Source organism: Hordeum vulgare, chromosome 5H, assembly GCF_904849725.1.
Source record: "Hordeum vulgare subsp. vulgare chromosome 5H, MorexV3_pseudomolecules_assembly, whole genome shotgun sequence".
In the NCBI taxonomy this organism is placed as follows: Eukaryota; Viridiplantae; Streptophyta; class Magnoliopsida; order Poales; family Poaceae; genus Hordeum; species Hordeum vulgare.
Window position 1 is genome coordinate 426,576,159 of NC_058522.1, and position 23,938 is coordinate 426,600,096.

The following is a 23,938-nucleotide window of genomic DNA, read 5'->3' on the forward strand; positions in this document are numbered from 1 at the left end:
CCGGTTCATAAACAAACCAGGACTAAAGGTTTTGGGCTTTAATCCCCACCCTTTAGTCCCGGTTCGAGAACCGGGGCTAATGGTCCTCTGGAATCAGGACAAATGAGCCTTTTTTTTACTAGTGAGAGCAAGCTCCCATTCATTTTCGGATTCAGATACATCCGGTCTAGCAGCAATTTATCGCATTCGATGCTACTGCAACAAACGAATACACATGGACGAATCGACAGCAAAGGAAGTGTTATGTATTGCGTTTTAAGTGATACATACCACTGCTGCATTACAGACTTACAGTGTTGCTGTATACGCCCGAGTGACTCTGTTTTGTAACATATACATCAATTACTAGTCCTACTATATGTATAGTAGATGCAGGAAAAGTACCATCATACGAATCTGATGGGAACAGAGAGGGGGAGAGGGAGAGAGGGAAAGAGGGTTTAGTAGTCAGTCAATAATGTTTGAGTCTGACGTGCGTCATATGCTCCGCCACCTGCCTCTCCACCTCTTTCTTCACATTTTCACTATAATGCAACCGAATTTCCTTGAGGCTTTTCAGGGCTGGCATTCGGGAGATGTCCTTCAACCCTTGGCACCCACAAATTTGTAGCAGCTCAAGCTTGGGCATTGTGTCTTCTTCAAACAGCACCAACTGGAGATTGTCTAACTCTTGGAGCTCCAGCACCATGAGGATCTGGAAAGTTGACCTCTGGAAACGGAGCTGAGTCCCCTTGAACGAGCAACTCCTCAGGCATAGAACCACCATATTTGGTAGCACCCCGAGGGCTTGTATGCCATCATCTTCCCCCAAGTTGCTAAACCGTAGTACCAACTTGGAGAGATTCTGAAGCTTATGTATCCATTTTGTAGCATTGACTAGCTTACCATGCAGAGTGAGGCTCTCGAGGCTGTTTGGTGGTAACAAACCCTCACCCAAACAGCCGTCTAACTCATTCCTCTGTTCGGAGAGGTCACCTATTTCAACTGACAAAGATTGAAGTTGATTATGACCAGCAATGGCAGACCATAACTCATTGACGTTACTGTAGTTCACACCACCCACTTTAAGCTTACGTAGCTGAGTAAGCATTCCGACCTCTTTCAGAGTGGCATTTCCGTTTCTCCTGGAAACATCAGCAACACCTAGTGCGTGAAGGGCCTTCAGTTTACCAATCCCTATAGGAAGTATAACGCCATGTAGGTTCCTGTCGTGGAAGCGGTATAGATTGAATATATCATACCTGTTCAAACCAGCATCTAAAACTTGTGGTCTCAAGAAATGATAACCTCTCGATAACAAAACGCTGCATGTATCACATGTATCAGTACCTAAATATTTATCTACCATGTCCTCTCCCTTGATATCACGTCCTCTGTTCAAAACACCATCTGCACGAAGGTGCTGTAGCTTGCTAAGATTGGTGATTGTTCTTGGCAACTCAATTATATGTGTACCTCTAACATCAAGTGTTTGGAGGTGCCTCAAATTCTGCAAAGAATCAGGCAGGTATAAGATACAGCGACATCCTCGTAGAGAAAGGTACTTTAGGTGATGGAGCTGCCCGATTTTATCAAGATGATGATCCCTTAGCCCAATTGTGTCTTCCAAGTCAAGCACTCGCAGGAACCTCATATTATCAGAGATGAAAAATGACCTCCACTCTCCGAACACAGTCATTGACCGTAGGTGTGACAAGTCTAGTATCCGTTCGAACACATCTTTATCCCTTTTCCAGTTGCTGCCTATGACAAGATGACGTATTGCACCTTGTGTGTCGCTCAAACAACATCCTTCCTCCAGCGTGAAAACAAAGTTTTCCTCCATAGCCTTTGAGATGCATATTTCACGGATCATATCATGAAGTTGGCAAGAATTGATTTTCTGAATGTATTGATCTATCCCTTCCCCTGGCAGGATCATACTCCTATCCAAGAGCTCATCAAAGTACCGACAACAAAGTTCAACTGCAGTCATGCCATGCACATCCCTTGAGTAACCCTCTGCAATCCACCGCCTCACCAAGCGACCCCACCTAATCCTGTGATCTTCTGGAAATATGGACATGTATAAGAATACAGCCTTCAGATGGTATGGCAAACCATCGTAGCTCCTCATGAGAATTGTCTTTATTGTCCTAAGTTCAGGATTTATCACCAATTCAATGCTAATATTATCATTGATCTTCTTCCATTCAATAGCATTTTTTGGCTTAGTGGCCAAGAATCCACCGATAGTCGATATTGCAAGGGGGAGTCCGTCACATTTCTGCAGGGTAAGTCTTGCTTGCTCCATCATAGCTGGGGCTATATCATTTTTGTTAATATTGTTCTTGAATACCTGCAACGGAGATAATTGGACAAAGTTAACTATTTGGACCAAAGATTTATTAACTGGTGCTTAATTAAGAATACGAAATAATATTAACTTGTTTGCCCTGTCCTCAACTTGTGGTCTCTCGAAGCCGGAGCCCTAACCCTAAGGGTATACAACCGTTGTCCTATCATCAAAGTTTACTTTGAAAATTATATCTCCGCCTTTGATTTAATATTTTTTTGGAAGTTTCATTTTGGTATTATTACATAGAAGCGATATGAACAATAAATTATTTGCATATGGAGAATCACTAGGCATTGTAATTTCCATGTCTCTTCGGTGTGCACTAAACATTGTAAACATAGATACTGCTACAATACAAATGTGCACCTAGAGGAGCACGAGAGCGGCAATTCAAATATGCACCTAGGAGCACATGATGGAAGATGGTCACAGACCCTCACTAACGACGAGGTACCAAGACTGTGGTGGTTCCTCGCATGACGCGCACGACAAGCGGCGACTCGGGTGACCCTGGCGACTCGAGATGGCGGGTCTCCTTCGCCGCTGATCTCACGACGAGATCGCTGTCATTCAACGACGGCGTGCTCCAACTTCACCGCGACGCTCTCCAGCTGGTGCTGTTAGATGCGCGCGGGGTCATGGTCGACGCCCGTTTTCTCCGCGCTTCGAAAACCTTTGACATAGGTGACGTGATCACTTTCCCTTGCCATTTAGCGAGAGTTCAAGATGGATTGCCGACAACGAGCCGATAGGGATTACGGGGCGGTGGTGCGCGGGGGACGCACGGGGAGCCAGTCGGGCGGACCGCGGTGGACCCAGGCGGGCCCCACCTCTACAAACCGAGCAGCAATGGTGAATGTGCGACACGTGTGGTGTTGGGGGGATGCATCCGATAATCCATTCCGCGGTGGTACTCATGTAAAATCCTCTCTCCCTCACCCGGTGCTTGACCTAGAGGAATCGTTCTCGCACTTCTGGGCGACGGCGGAAAAACCTAGATCCAGAATCCCTGATTCCTTTGGTTGGTGGAAAGGAAAGGTGGGCGGTGACCAGCGATCCTATGCGGCGGTGGCAGCCTCTCCTACCATGACGGTAGACGGTGGGCGTGGCTACCGGGGTGACCGGCGGGAGGAACCCGTCCGTGGTGCTCGTGGTCTCGGTCGCCAGCCAGGAGGAGGCGGCGGCCGCAGACGAGACCGAAGCAAGTTCTCGTGGAAGAGGGGCGATGACAACCGCAACAACTCTTCCTCGTCCAATGTCGCCTCTAGATCCGACGACAGCTCCCATTGGGATGTGGCAGCGACGGGGAAGGTAACTCCGGAGGGTGGGGTTTGGATGCCAAAGAGCCAAGGTTCCTCTGAATCAGCTGGTGATGGCATCGGGCGTCAGATCTCCCCTCCACCCCGGCATCCTCATCGGAAGCAAAACACCAACTAGGTGAATCCTACCAATAAAGTCGAGACTTGTCCTATTTGCAAATCACATGAGCATTCTCCTTTTTGTTGTCCGCATGCCTTCTTTGAGCGATGTAGTAAACTAGGTCACCTTGCTTCTGTGTGTCGGGAATTTCTTCCTTGGGAGTGCATTTCTTCTATGTGTGCATTCCAGTCTAAGGGGCAAAGCTTCTACTATATCCATGATTCATGTAATGCTAATAAGATGAAAGAGAAGTCCAATAATATTGTGGTTACCATCATAGAGGGTGAGACATCTACTCATCAAATGGAACTAGATTTGAATGATTACCTGGCCACTGGATTGCCTTGTTCAGCACATGCTATTGGCCCTGGGGTTTTTGTGGTGAGATTTCCTAATCCTCGTGAAGTGGCACAGATCTGTTATGTGGGAAGAGTTGAGTTTAAGACCAGTAGAGCTATTATTCATGCTACCAAATGATTCTCGGTTGTTGACTCCAAGGGGGCATGGAGGTAGCTTGGGTTAAAATTAGTAATGTTCCTCTGGACAAAAGGAGTGAAAGAAACCTTGCTTTTGTTGCCTCCTTGGTTGGGGTCCCCTTGGAGATTGATGCGGCTACTTTGCATCGCCTGGCCTCTGCTCGGGTGAAGCTTGAGTGAAGAAATGTTGATGCGATTACTACTATTGATGAATCTGTTTTTGGTGGTTACTTCTTTGACTTCTATTATGAGGTGGATCAGGTTCTGGTAAGAGATCTTGACAGAGAGAAAAATGTTATTCATACTATGCTAACACTGGGGAAAAAAGCTCCTGGAACTGATGATACTAATAACAACAAACAACCTGATCTGGGTGGACCCTCCACCGGACTAGGGGGGCCTTCAATCCCCCAAAAGGGAGGAAAGCACGATCAAATCCAGGAGTCTCAGGGGAGTATGGACTCAGATGAGTTGCTACATACTACATTGCTTATTGATACTATGGTGATGTACTATGTGGAACATGATAAAAAATGAAGTAAAAACTAGAAGAAATTAACAATGAAAGTTTCAAGAATCCTGGTAGCAATAAAAAATCCTTTGCCGACGTGGTGAAAAAATATCCTCACGTGATGGAGGCTAATGCAACTTACGAGGTTGTTATGAATGGTGCTAATGTTTACAAAGTTGAATCACCTCATTCCTCTATGGACCTTGAGGTGATTCCTACTCCCCCTTGGCTACCAAAGAAAATTTGCGCTTTAACCTTCGGAATGTGCAGAACAAGACGAAGAAAATTGAAGATAAGGCTATAGCTGTTGCAAAAAAGAGAGATATCGAAGGTACTCCTCGCTTCACCAACTCCTTTGATACGTTATCTAATGCTGAGTTGATATTGACTAATGTTAAGATGGGGGTTCACATCTCAGGTGCTGATTTTGCTAATATCGATGTTCTTAGAGAACTTGAGAAGTTTAGAAATATAGAATATAATGATGGAATTGTTGAACACTCTGAACATAAGGGGATGATAATAATATGGTGCTCACTAATTCCAATGGGGATCAAACTCCTCTTGATCTGAATTGGGGGGGGGGACAATTCAGAGGATGGGGAGTTCACGGTGGTAAAATCTAGAAAGAAGAAAAAAGAAAGAAAATGTGGTGGTAGCTAGGCCTGTCACTCGAAGTAAAGAAAATTGTGCGTCCTTGAAGAAAGATGAAGGTACCCCTACTTTGCATCCTAGTAGGGTTACCAAGAAAGGAAAAAAAACCTTGGTTATGAAATGAATGGCATATTCTGGAATTGCAGGGGAGAAGGTAAGAGAGGAATGGCTACCTGTTTCTCTCACATTATCAAATACCATTCCCTTGATTTCATAGGCATTTAGGAGACCAAGAAAAATAAGTTTCCTTTGAAATTCTTGCGTAGAGTTGACCCCTTAGATAGATTTGCTTGGAATCATGTCCATTCCGTGGGTAGATCGAGTGGCATTCTTTGTGGAGTAAGAAAAGAGACCCTTGAAGTTGTTTCCTGGTCGATCGACAATTTTCTTATCCAGACTACAGTTTGTCATGTTAGGAAGAAATGCATATGGGCACTTGTGGTGGTGTATGGGGCGGCCCATGATGACCGTAAAGATGAATTCCTTGGTGAGATGCTTCATAATTCTGTCAATCTTAGAATTCCTTATGTCATAGGTGGTTACTTTAACATCATCCAAGGGGTGGATGAGAAGAATAGAGACCCTGGTAATTCACAGTACATTGATAAATTGAACACGGTCATTAACTCCCTAAGCCTACGGGAGATCTACATGGGGGTGGCAATTACACCTCGACTAATAGACATCCTACATAGGAGAATCTAGATAGAGTGCTTATGAGCTTTGACTCGAAAGATCTGTTTCCTTTGGTTTCTGTGCGTAAACTAGTTAGATATATATCGGATCACAACCCCCTCCTATTGTCGTCTAATACCACCAAATTTGGGCCATCTCATGTTCGTGAATTCAGATTTGAACTTTGTTGGTTAAAAACTGAAGAGTTTTACCCTAAAGCGAAGAGTATTTGGGAGCAACCTGTTGGTTCTTGTGACCCAGTTGATATTCTTAATATCAAGCTTAAGCGCATTAAGAAATATTTTAAAGGGTGGGGTTCCAATGCCTTCGGCCATGATAGGAAGAAGAAGATGAATATTAAAAAGGAGTTGGAAGAGATTGAGAAGGTGGAAGAGGATGGCCCTTTGGATCCTAAGATTTATGAAGGAAGGACTTTCCTATATGCAGAAATTAATGAGATCTTGAGCAATGAAGAGATTTGATGGCTTAAGCATTCTAATGAACGCCGTCTTCTCAAAGGAGATCAAAATACTGCCTTTTTCATCGGGTTGCTAATGGAAGAAAATGCAAAAATATGATTCATTCGTTTATTAATGGGGATGTCCACAATAAAGAACTATTTGGCACATGCTACAAGTTACTATAAAGAACTGTTTGGCCCGGCTAGGGGAAACATGTTCCACTTATCTCCTCACACCTGATCTACTGAGGAAAAATAGAGCATGGATGATAATAACCTGCTTACTCGTGAATTCACGGAAGAAGAGGTGAAAAAATCCCTATTTTCTATGGATAACAATAGAGCCCCTCGTCCTGACAATATCCCAGCTGAATTTTATAAACATTGCTAGGATTTTGTAAAAACTGATTTGACGCGTCTCTTCGGAGCCTTTCATAATAACACCCTTGATGTGGCCCTCTTAAACTATGGTGCGATCACCTTGATCCCCAAGTTAAATTGAGAAAAAAGAATCCAGTAGTACATACATATCAGTTTGCTACGGTGTCTCTATAAATTGATCACTAAAGTGTTAAATGATAGAGTTGCTACCTATACTGATATTCTTATGAGTAGACATTAAAATGCCTTCATAAAACATAGGAACATTATGGATGGCATTCTAACCCTGCATGAGGTTTTACATGAGACACTGCGCAAGAAGAAGGTCAGAATTGTCCTAAAACTGGACTTTGGGAAAGCAGACGATAAGATTAACTAGGATTTCCTTTTGGAATGCCACCGTATCTGTAGCTTTGGGGACACCTGGTGTGTTTGGGTTAAAAAAATCCTCTACAATGGAAAGGTGAGTATCAAACTTAACAATGAGAAGGGCCTTATTTCTAGAGCCACAAAGGGGTGCGCGAAGGATACCCTTTTTCTACTTTCCTGTTTAACCTTGTGGTAGGAACATCTTATCACTGGCCTTGCTCCAAATCTGATTGAGAATGGTCTAGCCATCCTTCAATATGCAGATGCCACTGTCATTTCCTTTGAACACGACAAACAGGTGGCGGTTAACCTGAAGCTTCTTCTCTATATTTTTGAACTCATGTGTGGGATCAAGATCAACTTTGTTAAAAGTGAGATCCTATGTGTTGGGGGTGATGATGACACTTTAAAATTCTATGCTGGTTTATTCAACTTTCAGATTGATCATTTACCTATGAAATACGTGGGGGTTCCAGTTAGCTATACTAATCTTCAAAACCTAGATTGGTTATTTGTGGATGAGAGGTTTCTTAAATGTTGTGAATCCTGGATTAGTAATGTCGCATCCTCGGGGGGGTAGATTAACCCTGATGAACCTCCCTCACTAGCATTATCTTCTACTAGATGTCCATGTTCTTTCTTCCTAAGATGGTTATATATAAGCTGGATAAACACCGAAAAAAATCCTTCTGGCAAGAACATGAGGGGCACAAAATATACCATCTTGTGAAATGGAACCGCATTTGTAGATTCAAGAAGAAAGGGGGCTTGGGGGTGAAAGACTTACATAAACAAAATATTAGCCTTCTCACCAAATGGTGGTGGAAGCTGGAAACTCAGAAAGGGATGTGGCAAGATGTGATCAAAGCTAAATATTTTAGAAAGGATGATCTTGCCTTGGTGAAAAGTAAGTTTGTTGATTCGCCGATTTGGAAGGACATTATGAAGGTGAAAGACTATTATATGGCTGGAAGAGGAGTCATTTTAAACTCTGGCAACATCGCCAGACTCTGGCTTAACCCTATCCGTGGCAATCCACCGCTGAAAAACACTTATGCATACTTATTTGGCATATGTAACCGTCAAGATATCATGTTGTCTCATTTCAAAGCTGGAGTTGACGATAACTTCTTCAGGAGAAAACTTCACCATCCACTTTTGTGCCAATGGGGGGAACTTAAAAACACGGTGGGGCTTGGACAACCTCTGATATCTCGGATCAGATTGTGTGCACCCTAGGAAAAAAAGTGTTCTCAACCAAATATGTCTATGAATATCTAGAAATAAATATAGCGGGATGTGATTATAGATGGATTTGGAAAACAAAAATTCCTCTTAAAATCTAGATCTTCTTATGGCAACTCTTCGAGGATGCTATCCTAACCAGAGATGTGATGAAAACAAAATAATGGGCCGGTAATCCTAGATACTCGTTCTATAAAGAACGAGGACATCACAACATCTTTGTTTTACTTGTCCTGTTGCCAGGGTTGTTTGGAGAACGGTCGGATGTGTGTTTGGTACTAGCCCGGGTCTGAATAATATCTGGCAATATTTTTCATGGTGTTATATGTTTCAACCTCATGGTGTCAGATTTTACACATTTGGCCTGGCTGCAGTTTGTTGGGCAATTTGGAATTGCCGTAATCGCGCTACTTTTGAAGATAAGAAGCTGAGATCCCCTTTTGATGTGGCTTATGTTACTGGTGGCTATCTTACCTATTGGGTAGGTTTATTGACTGGAGCTAATCAGGAGGCCATGGTGTCGTGGGAATAAGCATGACAGTAGATGAGTAGGGTATGAAAGTAGAGGGCACAGTCCTAGCTACGACAAGGTTGTATGAGTTCAAGCCCCTCTGTGGTGGAGGTAATAGCCCTACGTCTCAGTGCTTTGGAGCTTTCGTGTCGAGTGGAATATAGGTGTTACAGAATGCGAACCCTTGTGCCAGAGTGGAGGGGTGTCTTATATAGAGTGCGCTCCCCTCATAAGTGTCCAGCCTTCAAGGGTGCAATAAGTGAGATTAAATGCATACGTTACAGGTAATGTATGCCATAAATGACAATAACTACAGTAGTCCAACGTATGACCGTTGGCCTCCCTAAGGTGGCTTCTGGCATTCTATGTCGACTTGCTTCTGGTCTTCACCGAGTGGAGTCCAGTCGTCGAGTATAAGATAATCCTCCGAGTGGTTTTCTACCGAGTGGACAAGAGGTTGTCTTTATCCAGCCGGTAGGTATCTTGTGACCTTCAAGCTAATAATGAGGTGCCCTTGGGTAGGACTTATAGGTTAGGCCTATGACCCTACCCTAGTGATATAACCCCATCATTAGCCCCCGAATGGATCGAGGTTCGAGTGTTGAAGGTGTAGCTGTAAATCTTGATATAGCAGACTGAATTTGAATGCCCTTCAAAGTTTTGCTGAATTGGATGTCTATTGAAATCTTCATCATTCCCCTTGATCGATTCTGCTTGGTCCAAAATATCTGAGTGACTTTCAGGATTCGAGTGAACCAGTGAATCAGCGCATTTGACGGGATCTTCTGATGTGACCAGTCACCTGTCAGCCCCGGATTTTCCAGGTTTTGAAAACTTCGGTTGTTGTGCGCTACGCGGCGATGACGTCGTTGCCATCAAGTGGATCGCGTCGCCTCGATTCCTGCGCCTCTATCTCCGCCACATATCTCGCGGTGGCCGGCGAGGAGATAAGCGGGGGGTCCACTTGCGAGAGACCCAGTCGGTTGGTTATAAAAGTCGTCGGCGCTAGGGTTCGAAACGGCATCAGCTCTTTCTTCTCCTCTGCTCTCCCTTCTTCTTAGCCACCAGCGCAGCCCTCAGCAACCAATCTTGCCGCCGCAGCCATGACGAAAGGGCAAACCAACAAGCTGGAGAAAGCGAAGAAGAAGGGCGGCTCCAAGCCTAGGAAGCAGGCTCTGCCGCCGGGCTGGATCCAGGGGGATTTCCTCCGATCCACTGTGCGGAAGGAGGACCTCCTCGATCTCGTCGAGCACGGTATGCTGGCGGACAAATCTTGGAGGCTTCCTAGCGATGAAGTCGAGCCCGAGCCGCATGAGGGAGAGTGAGTCCTCCTTCTGACCCACGTCGAAAGAGGTTTCTCCTTGTCGCCTCATCCTTTCATTCGGGGGTTCTTGAACTTCTTCGGGGTGCAGTTGCATCATTTTCCGCTGAATGCCATTGCCCACCTTTCTACCGTTGTAACCTTATGCAAGTGTTTCTTGGGGTGTCCTCCTCACTGGGGACTCCTCAAATCTATCTTCACTGTGCGTTCTCAATCGGTGAAGAAGGTCAATCCGACTGATGAGAAGACCCATGTCATCCAGTTGTGTGGGGGCTTAGGACTTCAAAAGAGAGCCAAAAGTAGTTATTCTGTCATGACCTTTCCCGAGTCGGTTCGCAACTAGCAAGCCATTTGGTTTTACTGCAATGATGTCGCTTGCCCAAATATGTGGAGTGGACTTCCTCCCTTCACTTTAGAGCGGCCGAGTGCCTCGAGGACGTTAGTGTCGATGAAGGAGGAGAAAGCTCAGGTGGAGCCTTTAGTCAAAGCACTGATTGGTCTGGTCCGCAACGGAGTGACAGGGATGGATCTGTTAGAGACCTTCCTTGGAAGACGCATCCAGCCTCTCCAAGCTCGGGACCACACTATGTGGCATTACAGTGGCCCAGAGTACTCCACTCAGTCGCATCCTCAGGAAGTGGATGAAGACATGGTAGCGAAGTGGATCCGCGGGATAGCTGGTCCTTGAGATAATCTGATGGGGGCGAAGAGAGTCCTGCCCTTCTCTGCTCAAAACCCGCCGACAAATAAGGTTAGTTCTGCTTTGTTGAATATCTTTGCATTACGACCGAGTGCTTGCAATTTCCTTGTCGATTGAGCTTGGGAGTTGCATCTTGCAGACATGGACAAACTTGCATTCTCCGGTCCCGAATGGCAACGCACTCGACCTCGAGGAGGGGAGCATGGAGGATAGTGCGGGGAGCGAGGAATATGTCGAAGACAGCAAAGAGACAGAGGAGGAAGAGTTGGAGGAAAGCAAGGAGGAAGACTCGTCTCCTTCTCGCCACGAGCCCCAGTACAAGCTGCGTCATGATCCCGCGGGCACTCCGAGCAAGCCTTTGGCGTTCAGTGGCAGGAGTGCCAAATGCATCACGGGATCGTCTGGCAAACCGGTGGAGCAGCCTACAAAGGTGTCTAAGCCCAGCGGACCCAAACCTCGAAAAGCTCTGTCTAGAATGAGGATCGTTGTTCGAGTCGCCTCTGCGTAAGTGCTTAATCTTCCTCTCTTATTCGAGTGAACTGTTGTGGTTGGAATGATGACCGAATGGAATTGCATTGATAGAGCTGCTACCTCTGTGACGTCGTCGCCACGATGGGGTGAAGACCCCATGGAGGTTGATATTGCTAACGCAGCAACTGCACAGCTAGGTATTACTGATTTTCCACTATGTGTTACTCTTCCATGTGGATGATTTTTTGGCTGTAACTTCTGGTGTTTCTGTCTACCAGCCGCGCCGCCAACAGAGGTCATCCAACTGGATGACGATGATCAAGGACAACCTGCTGCTGAGGTGGAACCCATTGTGTCTGAGGTGCCTGTGGCGGAGATGCGTGTAGTGAGTGCTCCGCTTGTTAGTTCGGTTGTTGTCACCACAACTCCGCCTGGATTACAGTCGGGCACTCCAGTTGTTTCTGCTGCAGCCTCGGGATTGATGTCTCCCACGACCGTGTACACCACGCGTCGTGTCCCTGAAGACCATACTGGTGCCGCCAAGGAAGCTATGATCCAGGTGGAGCTGATGACGCAACAAGCGAAAGGAGCCTATGACGCCATCGTCTTGGTGTATAACCACGGCGTGGTGCTCCAAGAAAATGTCCGAGTAAGTGCGACAGTAAGTTTGAGTTCTGACTCACACCCACTGGGTATTTTTGTAGAAATGTCTTTGTGTTGTCTTTGTTCAAGTGGGGTCACTCTGACTGAACCCACTGGGTGTAGTCCCCGAGACCGTTGTCGAGTGCTTGCACCGGCAGGGGTCTTAAGTTGTAGAGACATTCTTGTTTGTTGATCAGGGTCAGCCAGAACTGATTATGTTGAGTGTTGAATCTAGTGGGGGAACGCTAAGTGCACCCACTGTGTGTAGTCCCCGAGACTATTATTAATCGCTAGTGAATGATAATAGTATTAAGCATTCGAATTTATAATCTTTTTGGCTCGTCAGGACGGACCTGGTCGAGTGATAAACCAGTGGGGTCACGCCGAGTGAACCCACTAGGTGTAGTCTCCGAGACTGTTGTTGAATACTTGCATCATCACGAGTCTGAAGTTTAAGACGTATAATGTCGAATGACTTTTATTATTCTGCTCGGGAGTAGAAAAAAAATTGTGTCGAATGACTTGTATTTCTCCACTCAGAAGTAGAAAATAATTGTGTCGAATTACTTGTATTTCTCCACTCGGAAGTAGAAAAATACTTGTGCCGAATGAAATTGACTTTTCCACTCGGATGTTTTTTGTAGAAGGCTTGCAAGATTGGGTAGCAGTACACCCAGGTGGAATCTGAGAAGAACAAACTGAAGCTAGAGTGTGATGCGATGAAAAAGTTGCTGGAAGACAAGGATCTAGTCCTTGCCAACCTAAAGAAGAAGTCCAAAGCTGATGAACTGAAGCTTGCGGGCTTTAATAAGTTGGTGGCAGAAAATGAACAGGTGAAGAACGAAAGAGATGAATGGGCGAAGAGACTTCACTCCATCGCAAAAAGGGGGAATGCCTTAGAAAGTTTTGTAAAAGATTTTCTGGCAAAGATGCTTGATTCTCTCATTGGTATCTTGTCTTTACCGAGTGAGTCTTAGCATTTTTCGTCGACTGACATGCAGCTGATATTTTGTTGTCCCTCTTCTACAGAGTTCTGTCCTGATTTCGAAAAAGAGACCTTCGAGGTGGAGCTATACTTGGATCCCATCAAGTTTCCTGTTCTCGATGACTTGGCCGTGAACATGTATCGCCTCAACTGCTGCCTCGTTAAAGTCCAAGGATACTTCACTCGACTGCGAGCTATTGTGGGAAGAATCGACAAAGAGCTATGGCGTGAGGACACGTTCCTCGTCGATCTGGATGATGTGATGGAGCGCATGGGTCGGGTTCCTGAGAGAGTCCAGACGTGGAAGAAATCAGTCACTCGGTGTGGGGATGATGTGACTCTTTCTCTCGTCAGGGTCCACTGTAAGGAGACTCGGGAGGAGAAGTTGAAGGCGCTGTAGGTTGCAAACATGAAGAAGCTTCAGTTTGAAGACTTCATGGAGACCTTCATTGATACCGCAACACGCATGGCCAACGTCATCGACCTCGACACCTTCGTGGAACCGGCCAGTCTAGGTGACTGTGAGGAAGACGAACATTCATGAGAAAAAACTTTGATTTGCCTCGATATGCCGAGTGTTTTATGTAAACACTTTAAACTTCATTCGGGTAATAAACTTAGTGTTTTTGTCCTACGCGGATAACCTTGATATACGTCGGGTATCATTAATTTGCTCGCTTCGACTGAATTTGAGTTTATCTTTGTCGACTGAATTTTTTTTGGGATGCTCTGGGCATACGCAAAGTCTCCCACCTAAGCGAAGCTTGATTCGTAGTTGGGTTAGGGCTAAGCGAAGTCTGATTCGTAGTTGGGCTGGGTTTCGTCACTTAGGAGAATCTGGTTCGCGGCTAAACCCCCGAGTGAGACTGTAGCTCTCCACTCAGAGAAGTTTTTTAACTTAGGCGAATCTAGTTCACGGCTAAGCCTCCAAGTGAGAGGGTAGCTCTTCACTCGGAGAAGTTTTGTAACTTTGGCGAATGTGGTTCATGGCTAAGCCTCCGAGTGAGAGGGTAGCTCTTTACTCGGATAAGTTTTTTAACTTAAGCGAATTTGGTTCGCGACTAAGCCCCTGAGTGAGAGGGTAGCTCTTCACTCGAAGAAGTTTTTTTTAACTTAGGTGAATCTGGTTCGCGGCTAAGCCCCCGAGTTAGAGGGTAGCTCTTCACTCGGAGAAGTTTTTTAACTTAGGCGAATTTGGTTCGCGGCTAAGCCCCCGAGTGAGAGTGTAGCTCTTCACTCGAAGAAGTTTTTTAACTTAGGCGAATCTGGTTCGTGGCTAAGCCCCCGAGTGAGAGTGTAGCTCTTCACTCGGAGAAGTTTTTTAACTTAGACGAATCTGGTTCGCGACTAAGCCCCCGAGTGAGAGTGTAGCTCTTCACTCGGAGAAGATTTTTAACTTAGACGAATCTGGTTCGCGGCGAAGCCCCCGGCTGAGAGTGTAGCTCTTCACTCGGAGAAGTTTTTTAACTTAGACGAATTTGGTTCGCGGCTAAGGCCCCGAGTGCGAGTGTAGCTCTTCACTCGGAGAAGTTTTTTAACTTAGGAGAATCTGGTTCATGGCTAAGCCCCTGAGTGAGAGGGTAGCTCTTCACTCAGAGAAGTTTTTTAACTTAGGCGAATATGGTTCGTGGCTAAGCCCCCGAGTGAGAGTGTAGCTCTTCACTCGGAGAAGTTTTTTAACTTGGGCGAATTTTGTTCTCGGCTAAGCCTCCGAGTGAGAGGGTAGCTCTTCACTCGGAGATGTTTTTTAACTTAGGTGAATCTGGTTCGCGGCTAAGCCTCCGAGTGAGAGGGTGACTCTTCACTCGGAGAAATTTCTTAGACCGGAGTCAACAAACATATTTGGATAATCAAAACTTCTAGCAAGTAAATCCTTTTGGGAATCTTGTTCGCTACATCAAAACAGTCGCTAATCAGGCATAAAAATGCTTAAGTAAATCTCCGTTCCACGCCCGCGGCTCATTGATCTTCTTCTCGAGATTGTAGAGTCGGTAGGCTCCGTTGCTCAGCACCTTGGAGACGATGAAGGGTCCTTCCCAGGCGGGAGCCAACTTGTGTGGTCTTTGCTGATGCACTCGGAGCACCAAATCACCTGCCTGGAACGTCCGACTCCTGACGTATCTTGAATGGAACCGCTGTAAGTCTTATTGGTAAACGTTGATCGAATCAGGGCCATCTCACGCTCCTCCTCCAAAAGATCGACTCCGTCCTATCGGGCTTGTTCAGCTTCAGCTTCTGAGAAGATTTCAACTCGGGGAGAATTGTGAAGCAAATCACTCGGAAGGACAACTTCTTCTGTGTATACGAGAAAGAACGGAGACCGCCCAGTCGACCTGTTCGGGGTCATTCTGAGTCCCTAGAGCACAGAAGGAACTCGGTGACCCAAGCGCCTGCAGCGTTTCCAATTTCTCGCATGAGACGAGGCTTTAATCCTTGAAGTATGAGTCCATTTGCCCGTTCAACCTGGCCGTTGGTTTGGGGGTGAGCAACGGATGCGTAATCCACTCGAGTTCCTTGGTTGGAGCAAAAACTCTTGAATTCATCTGAGTCGAAGTCCGATCCATTGTCCATGATGATGTTGTGCCGAACCCCAAATCTGATAGTGATTTCCCTCATGAACTTGATTGCAATACGTGCATCTAGCTTTTTGATTGGCTTGGTCTCTATCTACTTGGTGAATTTGTCGACTGCAACTAGCAAATGAGTGAATCTGCCATGTCCTGTGCGGAAGGGTCCCACCATGTCCAAGCCGCACACGACAAATGGCCATATGAGGGGGATTGTCTTCAGAGCACACGACGGCTAATGCGATTTGTTGGAGTAAAACTAGCAGCCTTTGCAGCGGTCCACAATCTCTTTGGCCATTTTACTCGCACGTGGCCAAAAGAATCTAGCTCGGAATGCTTTGGCAATGATGGCCCTGGAGGATGCATGATGACCACAGGTTCCCGAGTGGATTTCCTCCAAAATCAGCCGGCCTTCCTCAGGGGAAATGTACCGCTGAGCTACGCAAGTCACACTTTCCTTATAGAGCTGATCTCCCATGACCGTGAAGGCCTTTGACCTACGGACGATCTGTCTAGCTTCGTCTTCATCTTCGGGTAGATCTCGCCTCAGGATGTATGCGATATGCGGCACTGCCCACTCGGGTGTGACCACTCGAATCTCCATGATCAGATCGACAACTGCTAGGATTTCAACTTCAGTCGGATCAAATGTACTTGCAGGCTGAGGAGGTTCTTCAGTGAATGGATCTTCCTGGACCGAAGGAGCGTGTATGTGCTCTAAACAAACATCAGTAGGCACAATTTTCCGAGTGGATCCGATTTTTGCCAACTCATCAGCAGCTTGATTCTTCAATCGAGGAACATGATGAAGTTCTAAACCTTCAAACCTTTTCTCAAGCTTTCTTACTGCGTTGCAGTACCCACTCATGGAAGGGTTTCTCACATCCCACGATTTCATCACTTGATTAACCACTAGATCCGAGTCACCGTATACCATCCAGTGAATCTACAATACGTAACTGAGCTTGTCGCCCTTCGGGGATATAAGAACTACGCCTGCACTAGAACCACTCACCATCTTTGAGACGTCAAAGAACATAGTCTAGTGTGTCGAGTGAGCCGGAGCTGGTTGTCGTTGTTCTACCCATTCGGCCATGAAATCCGCCAGAGTTTGAGATTTGATGGCTTTCTTGGCTTCGAACTTTATGCCGCAATATAGTAGCTCCATTGCCCATTCTGGCACTCGGCCCGAAGCATCCCGATTGTGAAGGATTTCAGACAATGGTGCATCGCTGACAACAAAAACTGAGTGATCTTGAAAATAATGAGCCACCTTCTTTGCAGTCGTGTAAATCACATAAAGAAGCTTCTGATAGTGGGGATATCTCTGCCTGGAAGGAGTCAATACCTCAGAAAAATAATACACTGGGCGCTGAATCTTATAAGCCTTGCCTTCCTCCTCTTGCTCCACTATTAGGACTGTGCTGATGACTTGATTTGTAGCCCTGATGTATAAGAGGAGTGGCTCTTTGCTGTACGGAGCAGCAAGAACCAGCTGGGTGGATAGCAGAGTCTTTAACTCTGCTTCGGGAGTCCACTCGAAGGTATCTGACTTCTTCATGAGTCGGTATAATGGTAGGGCTTTCTCTCCGAGTCGAGATATGAATCTTCTTAATGCTGCCAAACACCCTGTAAGCTTCTAAACGTCGTGTACTCGCATAGGAGTTTTCATTCGGACGATTGCCCTGATTTTTTCGGGGTTAACATCGATTCCTCGTTCGGAAACGAGACACTGAGTAACTTGTTGCTGGGGACTCCGAATGTGCACTTGGCTGGGTTGAGCTTGATGTCGTACCTTCGAAGGTTGGCAAATGTTTCTGCCAAGTCAGTCAGTGGGTCGGAACCTTTGCGTGACTTGACTATGATATCGTCCATGTATGCCTCCACGTTCCGACTAATCTGATCAAGGAGGCACTTCTGAATCATGCACATAAAAGTAGCTCCTGCATTTTTAAGAACGAATGGCATAGTGATGTAGCACACGCACCCAAACGGGGTGATGAAGGTCATTTTTATTTCATCTGGGCCATACAGACGGATCTGTTGGTACCCAGAGTAAGCATCTAAAAAAGACAATCGCTCACATATCGCAGTCGAGTCGACAATCTGATCTATGTGGGGGAGCGGGAACTGGTCTTTCGGGCAGACCCAATTGATATGCTTGAAGTCGATGCACATACAGAGTGACTTGTCTTTTTTAGGTACCATGACGACATTCGCGAGCTACTCGGAGCGGTAAACCTCGCAAATGAACTTGGCCTCTAGGAGCTTAGCCACTTCCTCGCCGATTGCTTTCCTCTTGTGCGTGGCAGACCGACGCAGAAGTTCCTTGAAAGGTCGAGCTTTGGGGTCGACCCTCAGTCGGTGCTCAGCCAGTTCCCTGGCACACCAGGCATGTCAGCGGGCTTCCATGCGAAGATGTCTCAGTTCTCATGGAGGAACTGGATGATCTCGACTTCCTATTTAGGATCAAGAGTTGCTGAGATGTTTGTCGGGGCGGCGGTGGGATCCGTCTGGTGGATGTTGACTTTCTTGATTTTTCCTGCCGACTGGAATGCAGACTCGGAAGCTGGCTTCTTCGAGCGCATCAGTTCGGCGGGGTCTGTTGTCTGTCGATAGTCCTCAAGCTCCGCCATTGCAGCTGCTGGTCAGCGATCTTGGAGCCCTGCTGCAAACACTCTTCTGCTGTCTGCCGATTGTCGACGATGGTGATGACTCCCTTTGGCCCTGGCATCTTCATCTTCAGATATACGTAACATGGTGTGGCCATGAAACGTACATAAGCTCGACGACCAAGTATGGTGTGATAGGCACTGTTGAAGTCCACCACCTCGAACGTGGGTTTCTCTTTGCGGAAGTTCTTGTCAGAGCCGAAAACGACGTCTAACGCGATATGGCCGAGTGACTTGGCCTTCTTCCCTGGGATCACTCTGTGAAACTGCATATTGCTCTCGCTGAGTTTGGACATCGGAATTCCCATCCCCTTGGGAGTGTCGGCGTACATGATGTCCAAGCCACTCCCTCCGTCCATCAACACCTTGCGGAGTCGAACTCCTTCAACCACTGGATCGACAACAAGAGCCTGACGTCCCGGGGTGGGTATATGGGTCGGATGATCCGACTGGTCAAAGGTGATGGCAGTCTGTGACCACTTGAGATATTTTGGGGTGGAAGGAGCTGCCATGTTGACCTCTCGGTTGCCCACTTTCAGTCGACTCTTGCTTCGACGTTAGCAAAGATCATCAGTGTGGCATGGACTTTTGGAAAAGGGTCTTCTTGCTCGTCGTCCTCCTTCTCCTGGTCTTTCTCACTCGACTGATCCTCTCCGAATTTCTGGATCAACAACCGGCACTATCGAGTGGTATGCTTAGGCACTATAGTGTTGCCTTCTTCATCTATTTTCGTGTGGATTGCACACGGCTGATCAAGGACATCTGGTCCTCACTGCTTTTTGAATTTCTTAGGGGGGAGTTGACTCTTGGCCTTTCCCTTGAACTTTCCTCCTCCCAGAGCGGATGCTTCTGCCAGCGGTGTGCGCTCCACCTTCTGCTTCTTCTTTTGGTTGGAATTGGCATCTCCGTCGACTGCTTTGCCTTTGTCGCTGTGGAGGTGGTCTTCTTCTTCCCCATTGGCATAGCGGGTTGCTATCTCCATCATCTTGCTCATGCACATTCTCCTGTCCGACCGAACTACAAGTACAGCTCTCGGTACCTGACGCCTCCTTTGACAGCGCAGACTGCCTCATGCTCGGTGACATTCTCCACCGTGTGGTGGAGAGTGGTCCAGCGCTGGATGAAATTGCGCAAAGACTCACTCGGCTTATGGATACAATGTTGTAGCTCGGTGAGACCAGCAGGGCGCTTGCAGGTGCCTTCAAAGGTCTTGATCAACACTCGGGCCAAGTCTGCCAGACAGTATATGCTTGAAGGAGCTAGTTGGTTTAGCCAAGCACGGGGCGAACCATCCAGCATCAGGGGCAAGTGCTTCATTACGATGTTGTCGTTGTCGCCGCCGATCTGAACTGCCACTCGGTAATCATCTAGCCATGTTTCCAGCTTGGATTCTCCGGTGAACTTGCTTATTCCGGCCGCCAACCTGAAGTTGGGGGAATATCAGTGGAGCGGATTGCTCGGCAGAAACACTCGGGGTCGGAGATGACAGAGCCACTTCCACTCGGACGATCACCTCGTATCCGTCACAGTGGGCTCGAGCTCTATCAACTCTCTTCTGAGTGAGATATAGTCCCTTACATCACGCCTTTGGTCGCGGTCATCGCCCACTAATCGCCTTTCGTCCTAGTGCCGAGGCACGTACGTACCACTCAGCGGAGGAGAGCGTGAACGATGGCTATCATCGCGATTGAACCGGGGGGAAGCGGATTCCGCCCCAGGTCTCTGTATCAATCTTCTCGACAATCTCCTCCTCTGCGATGCTGGGGAGAACCCGGGCTGTAAATCGACCGAACTGTGTCTGCTCGGACGGAATTGTTGTGCAGTCTGTTATAAGACTCAGAAACAGCGGAATTCTGCTGTTGCGCCGCATGTAGCAGCACGCGGATCTGCTCCAAACCTCTGCCAGCTTCTGAATTTGTTGGCTGGATGGAGTCTGCAATCCTTGCGGCCGCAGCCAAATTGAGGACGGGCGTGCGGAATACCTCAACATTATTCTGATGAGAACGTCGACCGGATGCGGGAGGGCGCTGGTGATGGCATGCGCCCAAAGTTTCTCCGGCTTCCTGCTTGTCCCGATTGGTCCTTGGCGGGCTCTCATGTGAGCCGGCCATGAAGATCTCCGCCACACGGCTGCAACTCTTGCACTCGAAAGAAGAGCTAGACGAATCTCACACCGAGTGGGAGGTAGCGCACAGAGGCGTAGCAGGCTCGATGGCCGCCACCTGCGGTGAAGACGTCTGACGCGCGAGTGCATGGCGCACCCAGCGCTGAAGCCTGTGAGCGACCAGATCGCTTGTTGCGACGCGCGGTGGGGAGCGCAGTTGACGGTGGAGTCGTCGGTTGGCGGAGAAGAACCCCGCAGGAACTGGCGCGGAAGAATGTCGCTCCGCGAACTGGAAACGCCTCGACGTCGAGAGGCACCTACCAAAGCCATGCCGATTCGTCAGCGACGAAAATGAGTGTACCAAAGACAATCTCGTGTCCCAAGCAAAAAATCGCTGCCGGAAGACATGGCGAAGGAGAAAAGAACGCAAACTTGCCGGAAGTCGCCTAGACGCCTGCCCCATGGTGGGCGCCAACTATCGTGGGAATAATCCTGACAGTAGATGAGTAAGGTACGAAAGTAGAGGGCAGAGTCCTAGCTACGGCAAGGTTGTATGAGTTCAGGCCCCTCTGCGGTGGAGGTAATAGCCATACGTCTTAGTGCTCTGGAGCTTTCGTGTCGAGTCGAATATAGGTGTTACATAATGCGAACCCTTGTGCCAGAGGGGAGGGGTGGCTTATATAGAGTGCACTGCCCCTCATAAGTGTCCAGCCTTCAAGGGTGCAATAAGTGAGATTAAATGCATACGTTGCATAAATGACAATAACTACAGTAGTCTAACGTATCACCGTTAGCATCCCTGAGCTGGCTTATGGCCTTCTATGTCGACTGGCTTCTCGTCTTCACCGAGTGTAGTCCAGTCGTCGAGTATAAGATAATCCTCCGAGTGGTTTTCTATCGAGTGGACAAGAGGTTGCCTTGATCCAGTCGATAGGTATCTTGTGACCTTCAACCTAATAATGAGGTGCCCTTGGGTAGGACTTATAGTTCAGGCCTATGACCCTACCGTAGGGCTATAACCCCATCAGATGGAATGCGGAGTAAAGATGCTGAAGAGCAATGCTTCAAGTTTGATGCAGATATGTGCGACACCCAAGAGTATCAACTCATGAAAAGAAGCGATGGATACGATGACGTCCACACAACTACTCCCTCGGCTTATTTCTTCTACATTTAGCTCCTATGTGGGAGTATGTTGTCGACTCGGCTATGAGTATTTTTTGCATTTCCCCCTGTCTTCCTGTGGATTGGATTGTTTCTCCTTGACTTTGGTAGTTACGTTAGTTGGTTCGTTTATGGCATTTCTGGATTTTCGTCTTGCGCTAGGCTGCTCGATGACAAGTGCCTATGGTGGGTTTTTCAAAAATGATTTGAACCCGCTCCCCTTTCTGGTTTCCTTGGTTGGTCAGAACTTTGTATTTCCGTTATGATAAGTAACGGAAAGGGGCTCGCCCAGTTCAAAAAAAAGGAGCACATGATACAGGTTAAAAACTTTTTTTTGTAGTTCCAAAAAATCCAAAAAAAACAAATTTTCAAGTACTTTGTGCATTGACATCTTTTTTTAAGAACTTCATACATTTCTATCCGTGAAATGAAAACAAAACGACAAAAACGTTGCCACTTTAGCCCTTGAAAATTGCTTGCACAAGCGTGATAACAAATCTAATGTCAGGTTGGACATTGTAATTTATCAAAAAAATCCACTCCAAACAATACAAAAGAAAGAGACATTTTTATTTGCATGAAAGATTAAAGCCGTGTTTGGCATTGTTGTAATCTATACAGGGGTATGAAGCTTACAGATGTATCTTACCAGCCACAAGGGATTTCCATTCGGAAAATAAATGACGGATAGGGACGTGTATTGTATATTGGTTGGATACAAGCGTAGCGGGGAAAACTGGTGTAAATATTACGGACCCAAAATAGCAACCCAAGCACGTGTAATAAATCCACCCGACTTTATCTTAACAGCCCATGTTTTACGGATGTATTTAGAAGGAAATCGACAATCGAAGCGGGACCTTGCGACAAACAATACCAGGAAAAGAATCACCCCAAAGAAAGTAATTGAGTTACTTCACCGAATTTCACTGAACAAACAAGTATCACTCCTTGAGAATGGTGAGAACATCTGATGTTGCAAGTTGCAACAGACTCAATGACTCAAAACATTTACAGCAAAGTTGCCTCGGGCAAGAAAGAATCTGATTGATTGATTCAAGAACCTACATAATTACGATCTCAACAAAAGTTGTTGTTGCATTTCTCCGGCATGTGGGAAAAAAATTCCACTTTAAGTCTTCCAATTTGTATGCACAGGACACAACCTCCAATGTTTTTAGGTAACCTTTTCCCCAGCAAAGTGCAAAAGCTCTGTGCCTTGTTGCATTGATAGAAAGAGGAATTGACAAGCCTAAGACTATGCAATTACAACAAAACACCAATACAGATTACAAAACCTGAAAAGTACCAGGCCTTCATTACAAAAGCCACTCTCCACCAAACAAGCAATGGACCAAATGCATTCGACGCACACACCCGGTATGAGATTCTAAGGCCAACTCCAAGCGCGACCCATCTTCTCCGCGCGCATCCGTTTGGGGTAGAACGGACGAATACCGCGGCCCAATGTCCGGATTTCGTCCATTTTCGACCCATCCCCGGCCCAAACTTGCGCCCAGTTTGGCGGAAACGAACATCGCGCGGAGGCACTGGCCGCACGCCCTTGTCCGCCCGTGGCCCGCATGTCGGGGACACAAGTACTCCCAGAAAATCCAACGCCTCCACCCCCTCTCCCGCTCCGCCCCGCCGACAGCGCCGTCGCTATTCTCCGGCCACCTCATCCCCCGGCCGTCCATAGTAAACCCCGTCTCGCCATGGCCGCCACCACGCCCGCGCTTTCGCCGTAGTTTGGGCGTCGATCGGAGGAGGTTTGGCCGCCGTCGTCATAGCCGGCGGCAGAGTGGATATGGTCAGAGGCGACGTACCATGGCGCCACGGCAGCTTCCGACGAGTGCTCCAGAGCGGCCAGTAGCCGGCCACCAACCACCCCTGCATCGAGGTGACCATCGCGGCCTCTTTGCCACCACGAGCACAAGGTGTTCGACACTTTTCCTGCAAAGGTATGGACAGTGGTGATGAGTTTTTCTTCCACCATTTCATTTATTCATCGGACGATTCGTCGTCCGATGATGAAGATATTGTGGTGGATGCAGTGATGGTTCACGATCACATTCAACGGCAGCTTCCTCGGTACAGGGGTCTCTCCCTGGCCGTGCTCGGAACCTGAACCGCAACAAGCAGAGAGGCCAGGCCCTCCTCTATGCCGATTACTTTGCGAACACATCGCTCTTCAAGCTGGATAAATTCCCTCACCGTTTTCGTATGGCAAGGCATGTGTTCAATCGTATCCGAGAGGGAGTGGTTGCTCATGA

At 47.2% G+C, this 23,938-nt stretch overlaps 1 protein-coding gene across 3 annotated transcripts in view; it reads right to left on the bottom strand.

The window, feature by feature from the left end:
* Nucleotides 1–225: 225 nt before the first annotated feature.
* LOC123398922 (disease resistance protein Pik-2-like) overlaps nt 226–23,938 on the bottom strand; it is a 34,236-nt gene continuing 10,523 nt past the window's right edge. For 2 of the 3 annotated variants that reach the window (XM_045093362.1, XM_045093361.1), the window contains exon 4: nt 226–2,338. In XM_045093362.1, coding sequence (XP_044949297.1) covers nt 452–2,338 — 1,887 coding nt within the window. In that variant the 3' untranslated portion in view covers nt 226–451. Of the gene's footprint in view, nt 2,339–22,473; nt 23,619–23,938 lie in introns of those variants that run through there. The other variant, XM_045093363.1, reaches the window with a different exon arrangement.